Raw genomic sequence first — 13,157 nt, 5'->3', positions numbered from 1 at the left:
CATTACCCTGCACTGCCCACCATTATTCTGTAATACTGCAGCAGAGCAGCGCCTCCTTCCAGAGCCTGACATCACTGCACTCTGTAATCACCAGTATTACATCACACATCACACCAGCGCTTCCTATGCCGAGTGTAACATCAGCGCAGATCACACTGTCCCATGCAGGCAGCAATGGTTCTCACTCAGAAAACAAATGAGACGCGATCACCCACTGCCGTTATGTCAACTGCAAAACTGGGAAAGTACGTCTTCACACGAAAAGCATGAAATGCTGCGGATACACTTCACTGCTTCCGAGGCGGGTCTGAATTAGCAAGGGTGCTTCTGCACGTCGAACCATTTAGCACAGGTAATGAAAAAATAAAAATAAAAATAAAAGGAACTGGTTTGGAAAGGAACTATGCGGTTGTTCCCTGCACTTGGACCGGTACTTCTCTCTAGGGGTTTCGTCATACTTGTTCCTGGTTATGGTTATGCACTTTGTTGTACGTCGCTCTGGATAAGAGCGTCTGCCAAATGCCTGTAATGTAATGTAATGTAATGGTTTGTATGCTGTAATGTGCGCTAATGTTACTCTGTGTATTAAAGGGTGTGTTTAGCCCACGGCTGCCCACCCCAGGACCTCCTCCAGGGAAGCTGAGCCCGAGCAGACTGTCCACACTGCACCACACACTGAGATTAATCGCATTCAAATGAGTTTACTAGTGGTTTCGGACCGCATCTTTATTATAGTGTTCGAATGGAGGATGTTTTCATTGGACGAACATGACTTGCCACACTGTGATTGGACAAAGAATTCTTCCTCCACATCATGTACTCCTCTGTCAATATAAAGCCTTCATCGAACACCACAAATTGAGCAATGCACAAAAATTTTAATTATGTTGTGTAGCATTTTACAACAAACCTACGGAGGAGGAATGACTGTGTGGCCACTTCACAGTTGTACTGGCACTTAAGTTTTATGTGGGCACAGGTGATGCTACAGCTAAAGATGAAGTCACTCTGCAAGAGATCATCAGTCACTGGTACTTGCAGAAGGAAACTCACACACACACACACACAGACAGACACACACAGACACACACAGACACAGACACACAGACACACAGACACACAGACACACACACACCATATCTAGTGCTGTATCATATAAACTCTCCTAGTAACATTGCAGAGCGGCACCACACAGATAATCACAAGCAACTGTGACATTAACAGCATCCATTCCGGCTCAAACAAACCTGCGTCCTGAAACGAAATGGCCGCCATTTATCACCAGTGGCAGCCGGCAGCCAGCTTGCCGCTACAAAGTGCTTTGTGAAAGGCACTATATAAATCCTATTTAAATTCAACTACTTGCTCTCGAAGTTTTTATTCTCATTGTTAAGTACAAGCACACACATTATTGTTAAGTACAAGCACACACATTATTGTTAAGTACAAGCACACACATTATTGTTAAGTACAAGCACACACATTATTGATAAGTACAAGCACACACATTATTGTTAAGTACAAGCACACACATTATTGATAAGTACAAGGACAGAGATTATAGTTAAGTATAAGCGCGCACACTACAGTATCAAAATGTCTGTTCAAAAGACATGTCCTCACTTTCACAGGACAAAACGTCTCTTCCGCCCTTATCAAGCAAATCCACCGCTGAAAACTGACCTAGCGAGCACTGCTCAAAAAAGAAGAAAAAAAAAATCACTTGCATTAAGTGTTAAAAGCACATCAAAAGTAGAAGGGGTAACAGGGAGAGAGGTGACAAGGCGGACAGACTCCGCTACAAATGGAGCAAGAGTCTTTGATCCTGGAGTAGGCTGAGCGCTAATGAAGAGATATAATGGGAGATAATGAAGTCACAGGAAAGGCAGGCAGTAAAGGGCACTCAAACATGGTGTGGGCTTGTCCATTCAACCGTCAGCCCGATCGACACACCAAGGTCAAATCATAGAGCTGAACTCAGTGCCATTATACCTAAATCTGCACACAATCTAAACAACGGGCAGCACCCGCTTCAAAATCATAAGTCTTTTGCTGGTTTAAAAAAAAAGTTTTTTTGGTTTAGTTAAAAACTGATAGAAAACAGAAATCTGTTCTGCAGTGAAATGTAACACTTTGAAGAGTTGCTTTTTTGGTTGATATATATATATATATATATATATATATATATATTTCAAAAATTCTAAGTCAGTCTTCCAGAACTCCACCACTTTCAGTTACCAGTAGTGATTGTGACATCAGCATTAGAATGTTCAGTTACGAACGCTCTAATTACATATTTGTGAGCTCAGTCCTTAAACAGTTAAGGGAAATAAATAAGGTCCCATTGCAGGGGCGTAATGAGACTCAAGGGAGTGAGCTTAACAGAATGAGAAGATTATGAATATTAATTTTGACAGCCAATTAAATATGATACACGGCAACTTCATTCTAGAAGCGTAAGCCTTTGGCTTAAATCCGATCCAGTCGATTCATTCATACAAGATTTGTAATGTGTCACATGACACAATGGGGTGCAAACCTCTTAAAGTGATTCTGTAAACAGCCCCTCACATTTACAAAAGCAGGAATCCAAAGTGAAGTACGATATCCGCATGCAAACGCATTTCACCAGTGAGCTTTGGCCTAGGAAACCTGGCAGAGCACGTGGGAGGGACCACTGACTGTTTCAGCAGAAATATCACACAATATTACAGGCATTCAGCAGCTGCCCTTATCCAGAGTGAATTCAACACAACTTCATAACTTTTAGCATTTTTACACAGTATCGTATAGAACGATAAAAATATAAACTACAGCAATTTCAGCTTAAGTAACTTGCTCAAGGCTGCAGCTGCATTGTTCTACCTGGGAATCAAACCTGCAACCTCCACGTTACAAGGCCAGTTTCTATAACCATTATACTATACTGCCTCCTGATCTATTCCAGAAAGAGTGTTCTCTGGTTGGTTGGGTGGTTGCTAAATATATATGTACAAATATTTGTGCAAAAATAAATGCAATATAGTTATATATATTGTAATAAATGTGCAAATTTGTTGTTACATTCCTTGAGATCATTCAAACAACAAAATAAAAACCCTTTGAAGAATCCAGGCCAAAAAAAGAAGAGCTACAAAGGAAGTCCTGAAAGATATCCAGTGTAGTGAACGCTCATGGAGAATCTGAATCGGTCAGTGTAAACATATTACTGAAAACAGAGCTGGTTGTTTGCTTCAATTACGGCCCATTACATTAAAAAGCCACAAGAGATGAGCTGAGTATCAGCTGAAACCTGCACGGTCACAACATCCTAAAAAATGCAAGACAGCCAGAACAGACTGGAATTGTGTGTTCATTTAAAAAAACTGCTTTAACAACATTCTTTTTTTGTTGTTTTTACAGTTCAGAAAGAAAACTTTTTCAGGGCATCGAGCATCATTCTTTAGACCTTGGCCCAGTGGAAATACCTCTTCCCCCTTTTCTGTCGCTAAACTAAAAGAAAAGGACGTTAGCCCGAGATGAAGGGCATCAAGGCTGAAAACGGAAGGCCTCCTCAGGAGTTCAAACCGATAGAATTAAACGCAGGAGGAGACGTGTCTGGACAGAAGGCCGAGAAGCTAACTGAATTAGTTTTCCACTTTAAACCAACACCACGGCACGCTTAATGACTCCATCATTTACCCTCCATACTTTTACAGTCCGTTAATAATAAAGCAAGTAAACACATCCGTCAGCGCGAGGCACGTCGTTCCAATCCAATTAAAGTTTAATTAAAACGTTTGCTCATGAAGCCGCCATTAGGGGGCCGAGAAACGTCCAGCGGCCTGAACACCGCCGCCATCGCGGCCTGAACATCGCCACCATCACGGCCTGAACACCACCGCCATCGCGGCCTGAACACCACCGCCATCGCGGCCTGAACACCACCACCATCGCGGCCTGAACACCACCGCCATCGCGGCCTGAACACCACCACCATCGCGGCCTGAACACCACCGCCATCGCGGCCTGAACACCACCACCATCGCGGCCTGAACACCACCACCATCGCGGCCTGAACACCACCACCATCGCGGCCTGAACACCGCTGCCTGAACACCACCGCCATCGCAGCCCGAACAGCACCACCAAAAGCGAGTGTCACCAGTGTCACAAAAGCACAGATAAACACACCTTTACCTGTAAGTCACAGGGGTACACACGGGAGGTGCTAATAAGCCATTAGCAGATAATCACTTCACAGGAGAACGTACTGTAGAAACAGAGCACATAGATCGGCAATCTACTGCCCCAAAAATAACAGTACCCTGCAGGGCACATACAGGTAGGCCCCAACGCGAAGGTGGAGGGTGGAGGGCGGGGAGCAGAGGGTAGGGGGTGGGTGATGGAGGGCGGAGGGTGGGGGCGGGGAGCAGAGGGCAGGGGGTGGAGGGCGAAGGATGGAGGGCTGGGGGTGGGGGGCAGAGGGTAGAGGGTGAATGGCGGGGGGGCGGGGGGCGGGGGGCCTACCCTTATCGCTGAAGTCGTCCACCAGGATGATCTCGGCGATGAGCTCGGGCGGCGAGCGGTTGAGCACGCTGTGCACGGTGCGGAGCAGCGAGGACCAGCCCTCGTTGTGGAAGGGGATGATGATGCTGGTGTTGGGCAGCCTCTCCGAGTACAGCTTCTGCTTGCAGCTGCAATCAAACCGTAATAAAACAACAACAACGCAATCAGAATTAGACACTAATACCGTTTTATTTTTATCTATTTTTTTTTTTTTTTTTTTTTTTTTTTTTTTTGCAAAGTCACAAGAGAAGAACTTCCGGAGAGGGCAAGAGGCAGAACGACCGTTCTCCATGCAGATGCGTTTTTTCTCTTTTTTTTTGATGGGGTGCTCATGGGAAATTACAGGATTTCTCCTTCCATTTCCACAGCGGAACGAGACTCAGCCCATCTGACTACCCAGACACAGCCTCTGTGGATTCCCCCTCTCCTCCCCATCAGTCTGGGCCTTTTGATTGACACCGACTCACTCCGCCCCCTCCCTCACGTATAACAAAAAGCATTCGAGATTCTCAGACAGAGTGGGGGGAAAAAAAGCTCCTGAGGCAGAGGTATCATGACATGGCAGAGGTATCGTGACGTGACAGAGGTATTGTGATAAGGACTCTGCACAGGATGGATAACTGTGACCCTGGTTGCCGACTATCTGCATCAATCCCCGTGCTTTGTGTAGGACTGTTGGCCAGACTATCCGTAGTCAACAGGCCTGGGACCAGCGTGTGGAGGAAGCGACCCTCTCCAGCCCCGAGCCCAGCCACAACCAGGAGTCAGCAGGTACTCATTAGATCAGAAAACAGCACCAGCAGCAGCAGCAGCAGCAGAGCTTGTGAGCGACAGGGTCAATTGAGAACTAACTGGCTGCAGAATAGAGGAAATTAAATGTGGTGATTTCCTGGAGACCCGAGAGGAAACAGGAAGCAGAATGTGACGGCAGAGCAGACGCTAGGCTCCATTACACGCTCTTACACAAACACCACAAACTGGGGCGATCAGAGGAGGCCCTGGGGGGTGTTTGACCTGCGATTCCCTCACACCTCAGAACGTTAGCGAGCGTCTCCACGGCGACAGGCGCCCTGGGGGACCACTGGGTACCCGGGAGACCTCTGGGAGAACGAGTCCCTGCTGGGCTCTGTGCTTAGCTCAGCACAGCTTCATACCACATTCACAATGAATACAGCTTAACACAGCTAGCACAGCTAGCACAGCTAGCACACTGTACACCACATGGCCAAAGGCATGTGGACACCTAACATCCAACCTCTCATCCAAAATTATGGGCATTAATGAGAGAGTTGGCCCACTCTTTGCTGCTACAACAACCTCCACTCTTCTGGGAAGGCTTTATACTAGAAATAGGAGCACTGCTGCAGAGATTTGGTTCCATTCAGCCATAAGAGCATTAGCGAGGGTTAGGGTTAGGTGAGGTTGGGCACTGATGTTGGGTGATAAGGCCTGGCTCGCAGTTGGCTTTCGATCCCAAAGGTGTTGGGTGGGGTTGACGTCAGGGCTCTGCGCAGACCAGTCAAGTTCTTCCACACCATTTTCAACAAACCATTTCTATATGGATCTCATTGTGTGCCTGAGGGCATTGTCATGCTGAAACAAGAAAAGGGCCTTCCCAAACCTGTTGGGGAAGCTCAGAATAGCCTAGAATGTAATTGTATGCTGTATACATTAAGATTTGCCTTCACTGAAACTAAGGGGCCTAGTCCAAACCATGAAAAACAGCCCCAGACCAAGGGGCGTCCAGATACTTTTGGTCATATGCTGTACGTTGTGCTGGTTCTACTGGTCGTTTGAATGATGAAATGACAAAGAATAATAATAAATGAAGCCTCTGTACATCAAATGAAAATACTTCCAAGCAGTGTCAAGGTTAAAGAGGATCACAGAATTCAATGGATTTTAAATAAGATCTACAGAGGCTGGAGAAAGCCGTTATCCCCTGAACATGGGGCTAATGATGCTAGCAAGGTCAAACCCTTTCCGATGTGATCTGCTGCAGCCCGCCGTCCTCCAAGGACACGGAGACAGGCACAAGAAAGAAGAGGAAAAAAGCAGTTAACAGACTACCCGTCCGCAGCTCCATTTGTGCTGAGCACCTGTCAGGCCCTTCAACAGCGGGGGATTCGATCTGACAGCCCCCCCGCTCGCAGTGAAGTGGGGGGCTGAGGCGGATCGAAGGCAATCGAGGGCGATTTTAAGTTGATCTCTCGGCGAGGTTACGCTGGGTCATGTTTGACAGAGCTGTCTTCGGCACCCGGCAAAGCTGAGACCAAAATTACACAGAAGCGCTTGGGGGGGGTAGATTGGTATTTGTTCTATAAGGCAACCCGGATCCAGCCCCCATGTACACGCGGAGCAGAATTGGATTCAGGACGGCGAGAGATGAAACATCGATATCACACGCCTGGGCCTGGAGGGGGGCGGAGCCAGCAGAACGTCTGTGACAGGCGAGGACGACTCGGGGAGGGGAGGGGAGGTGTAAAATGGCGTCGTGAAGCATTTCATTTCACATGAAACGACAGGCTCGGTCACAACGCATGACATATGACAGTACCCGGTGCCAGCCACTCATCTGGGACAAAGAGACGGGGGGGGGGCAGTCGTTCAAACTTTATAAATAAAACTTTTTTAAATGTCAAAAAACTGCAGCCTTTCAATTTTTTAAGTGGACTATTACCTGCATAAGAAAAGTAGGCTTTATATGTGGGATATTATCCGCTGGCACAGTGCTGTTGTTAACTAAAGTGCTTTATAGCCCCCAAAAGGACAATAGTAAGGAACGGGCTCAATCACAAGGAGACACTTCCCCACTTCACACAAGGTTTCTTCAGAATTGCAAGTCAGTGCTCTGGAACTCCACTGCCTTCACCTATCAGCAGGGACTGTGACATCAGCGTTAGAACGTTCAGGTTAGGAACGTTCCAAATCACATGATTAAAAGGGTTAATAACACAGGGGGGTGTGGGATGGATGGAGGGGATGTTGGGAGAGGCAGTCACCCACAATGCAGCAGGGAGAGGGAGAGAGAGAGGGACAGAGAGAGAGAGAGAGAGAGAGAGAGAGAGAGAGAGAGAGGGAGAGGGAGAGGGAGAGAGGGAAAGGGTCGGACGGGGAAGCGCTCACTTCGGGTGGCGGATGTCGGCGACCGAGCGGTTGAGGGAGATGCGGTCGCTCACGTAGATGTTGAAGCCGTTCTCCCGGTACGCCTGGTCCACGCGGTCGGCGTCGGTCAGGGGGAACGGTTTCCCCTGCTCTCCGTTGCCTGGCGGAGGGCGAGAGGCACAGGTGTTAGCGTGCGGACTCCGGGGTGCTGATTGGCGCATGCACACGGTGGGCGGGGCATGGTGTGGGCGGGGCAGACGGTGGGCGGGGCATGGTGTGGGCGGGGCAGACGGTGGGTGGGGCATGGTGTGGGCAGGGCATGGTGAGGGCGGGGCATGGTGTGGGCAGGGCAGCCCGTGGGTGGGGCATGGTGTGGGCGGGGCATGGTGAGGGCGGGGCAGCCCGTGGGCGGGGCATGGTGTGGGCGGGGCAGACGGTGGACGTGGCATGGTGTGGGCGGGGCAGACGGTGGACGTGGCATGGTGTGGGCGGGGCAGACGGTGGGTGGGGCATGGTGTGGGCGGGGCAGCCCGGGGGCAGGGCATGGTGTGGGCGGGGCAGCCCGTGGGTGGGGCATGGTGTGGGCGGGGCATGGTGTGGGCGGGGCAGCCCGTGGGCGGGGCATGGGGTGAGCGGGGCAGCCCATGGGCGGGGCATGGTGTGGGCGGGGCAGGGTGTGGGCGGGGCAGGGTGTGGGCGGGGCAGCCCGGGGGGAGGACGCACCTGAGCGGGCTGCATCTCGTTTGATCGCTTCGTAGTCGTGCCAGTCTTTCTTCCTCACGCCATCGTCCTTTCTGGGCCTCACGTTCAGCCCCTGTCAACACGTCACATGACATTATATCACATGACATTACAGACATTTACCCACAACCCTCTTATCAAGAGTGACCCGCAAAACCGTTCACACAGTACCCATTTAAACAGCTGGATTTTTACTGAAGCACTTCCTCAAGGGTACAACAGCAGTGTCTTACCCGGGAATCAAACCTGCAACCTCTACGTTAGAAGCCCAGTTCTAAGCATTATACCACGCCGCGGCCCCAAACCTACACCTCAGTTTCCACCGATACCTTTACTGCTGTTTTTTAAGTCAATATTCTATTCCGTAATTATCTAGCTTTTTTTGTATTTTTTGAAACGCGGACTGAGAATCCTCTATTAGGCCCTGGAGGGGGTAGAGCTCAGGATTTCAGTAAGAAAAAAACTGAAAACGAGCGCTTTCACTGAGAATCCACCAAAATGCCGAATCAGAGCAAAAAAACAGCCGTGTCAGCAATACTTTCATGACTCAGCACCTTCAAACGGCACAGACAAAACAACACATACAATTCTAGAACTCTGCGCTTCCAGACACAGGCAGTGACTGTGACATCAGCATCAGAATGTTCAGTCAAGAACATTCCGATCACACGTCTGTGATCCCACACGACGCCTTAAAGGGTTAAAGCAATTTAATCATGGTCATTTGTCAGAATTAATCAACACAGCGTCGCCCCCCCAGCACCAGTCGGCACCAAATTAACATTTAAAATGCCCGCGCGCCTTAATTGCTTATTTTCACTCGCCACCCTCGTTTTATTTGACCCGCTAACGAGAGTGATATATGTAGACTCCAAATGACCAACAAAAATAATAATGTACTTCATCACATTATTACAGATAATTAATGCATTCATTACACCTAACAATCATTTCACTGTGTAAAGACCCTCTTTTAAGTGCCAAATATGAAGATTTTGATTACGGCACAAAGGGGAACGATTTCCATAATGACAGGATGTAATTAGTAAACCTTGTTAAAGCACATGAAAAGACTGACAGTGAAAATTGATTACATTACTAAATTTCAGACTAAAGGGACATCATGAGGAACAAAATTAACAGGCGGCCTGGATGCTGATTAGGAGGCCATTTTGGCTCTCGGGTTTACATTCCGTATCACTCATTTGAGTACACACAGCAGCCCGCGTTGCTCTTACGGTCATGGAGTCTGCACATTTTGGGGTTCAGGGGAGGAGCAGGTGCAATGCCCCTCGGTTCAAGGCTTAGTGGTAACAGGCCCCAATGGGGTCACGCATGTATGCCTGTGCTTCAGAGCCCAGACATACCAGAGCCACTCCGCCATGCTGTCTCCGTGTGTGTGTGTGTGTGTGTGAACCATGACCGCGTGTGTGTGTGTGTGTGTGTGTGTGTGTGTGTGTGTGAACCATGGGCGTGTGTGTGTGTGTGTGTGTGTGAGAACCATGGCTGCGTGTGTGTGTGTGTGTGTGTGTGTGTGAGAACCATGGCTGTGTGTGTGTGTGTGTGTGTGTGTGTGTGAGAACCATGGCTGTGTGTGTGTGTGTGTGAACCATGGCCGTGTGTGTGTGTGTGTGTGAACCATGGCCGTGTGTGTGTGTGTGTGTGAACCATGGCTGTGTGTGTGTGTGTGCGTGTGAACCATGGCTGTGTGTGTGTGTGTGTGTATATGTGTGTGTGTGTGTAAGCCCTGGCTGTGTGTGTGTGTGTGTGTGTGTGTGTGTGAGCCACGGCAGAATAAGGGCCACTTATTGCACACATTTGTCAAATCATAGCAGCAGCCTGGGAGGCTTTATTTTTGTAGAAACTCAAAAGCAGACAGCGTTTGGGGGGGTGGGGGGGTGCGGGGGTGGGGGGGGCTCTCCGCTGCCTCCTCCCTCTGAGGCCCAGAGCCGCGGCGGCGGGTCTCCACGCGCCCCAACGGCGGTCTGCGCCCGAACGGAACGCCGCGAGAGAGCGGCACGTTTGGCGTCCTGGTCAGAATGAAGACTCCGCGCCGCCGAGCGATCTCGCGGGGCAGAGAGCGCCCCCGCCCCCCTCCCCCCCCCGCCCGATTGGCTGACATCATCTTTATGAGAGCAGTCTAGACATGCTCTTCGGTCCCAGCGGATCAGGAGGGTCTGAAGGCACAATGCACTGCAGTTTCATTACACGGCTCAGTGTGTGCAGAGATGGGCTACACAGCCCGGGGTCCAGCATGCAACTCAACCAGAGGGCTCAGCTGTTCAGAGTACAATTACATAAAAAGGTACAGGAGGCAGACTAACTGTGTGTGTGTGTGTGTGTGTGTGTGTGTGTGAGTGCACGTGTGGGTGTGTACGGAATGAGCCAGTGCCAACTGTAGCTGGTAGCTCCATAGGGTGAAGCACAATCAACAAATGCGTTGCCCGGGGTACGGGAGGGTTCAGTTGGATAGGGGTCTGTGTGTCATTGCGCTCTAGTGACCCCTAGTGGTCGATTGGGCTGTGTGCCAAAGCTGCATATGACTGGTCCTCCTCTGACCCCACACTGTGAGCTCAGCTGTGGGCTGTGGTGTGAACAGAAACAGGGCTGGAGACAGCACGTGTTTTGGAAGAGAACCACAGATTTTACACTCGCCAGAATTGGCGGGGGATCATGCATAAATGCATCTGCGGTTGATAACGGCTAATTAGACATTCCAAATTAAGCCAGAATTTGACTTGCTCAGGCCCATGTCGGGCACCAATAAATAAATAAATAAATAGATAATGAGATCTAAGACATTAACAACTAGGCCCTATGGATTTACCAATCATACATACTGTATACCCTAGGGCAGGGATCAAATCCAGCCCTGGTTTTCTTTTCTCCCGGGCAATTAGTGCTACTGATTGGCCAGACTGTCTTCACACCTGACTCCCAGGCAAAGGGAGGGTGGAAAACCAGCAGGTCTCGGCCCTCTGGGACCGTGAGTTGCTGATCCCTGCCCTAGGGCTAGCCTACAATGTAATCAATCCCAATGTACCTGTGAATATAGACACCATTTTCATTTTTATTTTTCATAGCGGTTCTTAATTACAGTAAACAGGCAGACAAGGTGCAATAACACTCTTCTACAAGTGGTCTCATTCAGAGAAATGGCAGCCAATCAGATCATTCCCGCATGTCAGCACAGAAAAACATCACTTCTTTCCGCTGCACTGTAGTATAAAACACTTAAGAGAAGAGTGATTGCCTAAGGACGTGTGCCAGAAAGTGTAGGGGAAGCCCTCACACATACATGCACACAGAAGCAGAGGCCTGGCAGAGAATCAGGCACATCTAAGGTGAAGTAAGCGAGGCTCATAATAGGAACATCTTCCCTACAGCGTTTCCCAGTGAGCACTGAATGGAAATTAACTGGCACATGCAGAGCCAGACACGTCACGCTCATGCATGCGCTGGTCCTCCACAGCATACGGCCTAAAAATATCCACTGAATTCCGAGTTTGGAGTTCAACAAACACTTGAGCATCCAGGAGGAAAAAAAATAAATAAATAATCCGAGCTATGACGCAGAGAATTCCCACCCCCCGTTTCCAGAGCTCTCTTTCTGAAACATCTGTGGATGTCAGAACACCTGGATGTGGATGTCGGAACACCTGGATGTGGATGTCAGAACACCTGGATGTGGACACCCCGAGCCCAAACCAGAACCCCCCCCCAAGCCCAAACCCGAACGCTCCCCGAGCCCAAACTTCACGAAGCTGAAGTAGGTTTTTATCACAGTGCCTGGCGGCTCTACTGCAGGGTTTTCAACTTCAGAGCAGCAGCAACTCCAGAGGAAGGAAGAAAGAAGAAAGGAGAAGAAGAAAGAAACCCTGCACAGGTAGGTCCCCACAAAGCCTCTTCTTACACATCCCAGCAAATGAGCTGCTATCATTTTCAGAATCAATATTTTTTTATTTCGTTTTTAGATCAGTCGACCAAAGTCCCAAACACCTGCGTTCTTTCTGCAGATACGCATGTGGATGTGGAGGGAGCAGACAGACACAGGGAAGGCAAAGCGGTTATTCTGGGTGGTAATGATGCCTCCGCTCTCTCTGAACCAGCATGGTAATCAGCCGGAGAAGCCACAGCGTCAGGAGGGAGGCTGAACACATTCTCATTCATGGCGGGGAGAGAGGGAGCCGGCCTGACAGGCAGCTAACCTAATTATTCCGGAAGGCTCTTCCTATTGCATTTCCTGCTCTGGGTGAAGTACAGGGGGGATCAGACCGGAGTTCAGGAACGCTGTGCTCAATATGAGCTCCTCCTACACAGAGCTAATGCTGTGCTCGATATGAGCTCCCCCTACACAGAGCTAACGCTGTGCTCAATATGAGCTCACCCTACACAGAGCTAACGCTGTGCTCGATATGAGCTCCCCCTACACAGAGCTAACGCTGTGCTCAATATGAGCTCCCCCTACACAGAGCTAACGCTGTGCTTGATATGAGCTCCCCCTACACAGAGCTAACGCTGTGCTTGATATGAGCTCCCCCTACACAGAGCTAACGCTGTGCTCGATATGAGCTCCCCGCTACACAGAGCTAACGCTGTGCTTGATATGAGCTCCCCCTACACAGAGCTAACGCTGTGCTCGATATGAGCTCCCCCTACACAGAGCTAACGCTGTGCTCAATATGAGCTCCCCCTACACAGAGCTAACGCTGTGCTCGATATGATTGTACCTAGCAGGATGCTTAGAGGGTGAATCGGGGCCA

At 49.5% G+C, this 13,157-nt stretch overlaps 1 protein-coding gene across 1 annotated transcript in view; it reads right to left on the bottom strand.

Annotated features, from left to right (window-relative positions):
* LOC118236555 (polypeptide N-acetylgalactosaminyltransferase 10-like) overlaps positions 1–13,157 on the bottom strand; it is a 54,714-nt gene that overhangs the window by 27,452 nt on the left and 14,105 nt on the right. Inside the window, exons 2-4 of the mRNA XM_035435036.1 lie at positions 8,377–8,467; positions 7,675–7,813; positions 4,510–4,676 (exon numbers count right to left, since the gene is read on the bottom strand). Coding sequence (XP_035290927.1) covers positions 4,510–4,676; positions 7,675–7,813; positions 8,377–8,467 — 397 coding nt within the window. The remainder of the gene's footprint in view (positions 1–4,509; positions 4,677–7,674; positions 7,814–8,376; positions 8,468–13,157) is intronic.

This window comes from Anguilla anguilla, chromosome 9 (assembly GCF_013347855.1).
Source record: "Anguilla anguilla isolate fAngAng1 chromosome 9, fAngAng1.pri, whole genome shotgun sequence".
Taxonomy (NCBI): Eukaryota; Metazoa; Chordata; class Actinopteri; order Anguilliformes; family Anguillidae; genus Anguilla; species Anguilla anguilla.
The sequence above is the reverse complement of the archived record's forward strand: the minus strand, read 5'-3'. Positions and strand labels throughout refer to the sequence as shown.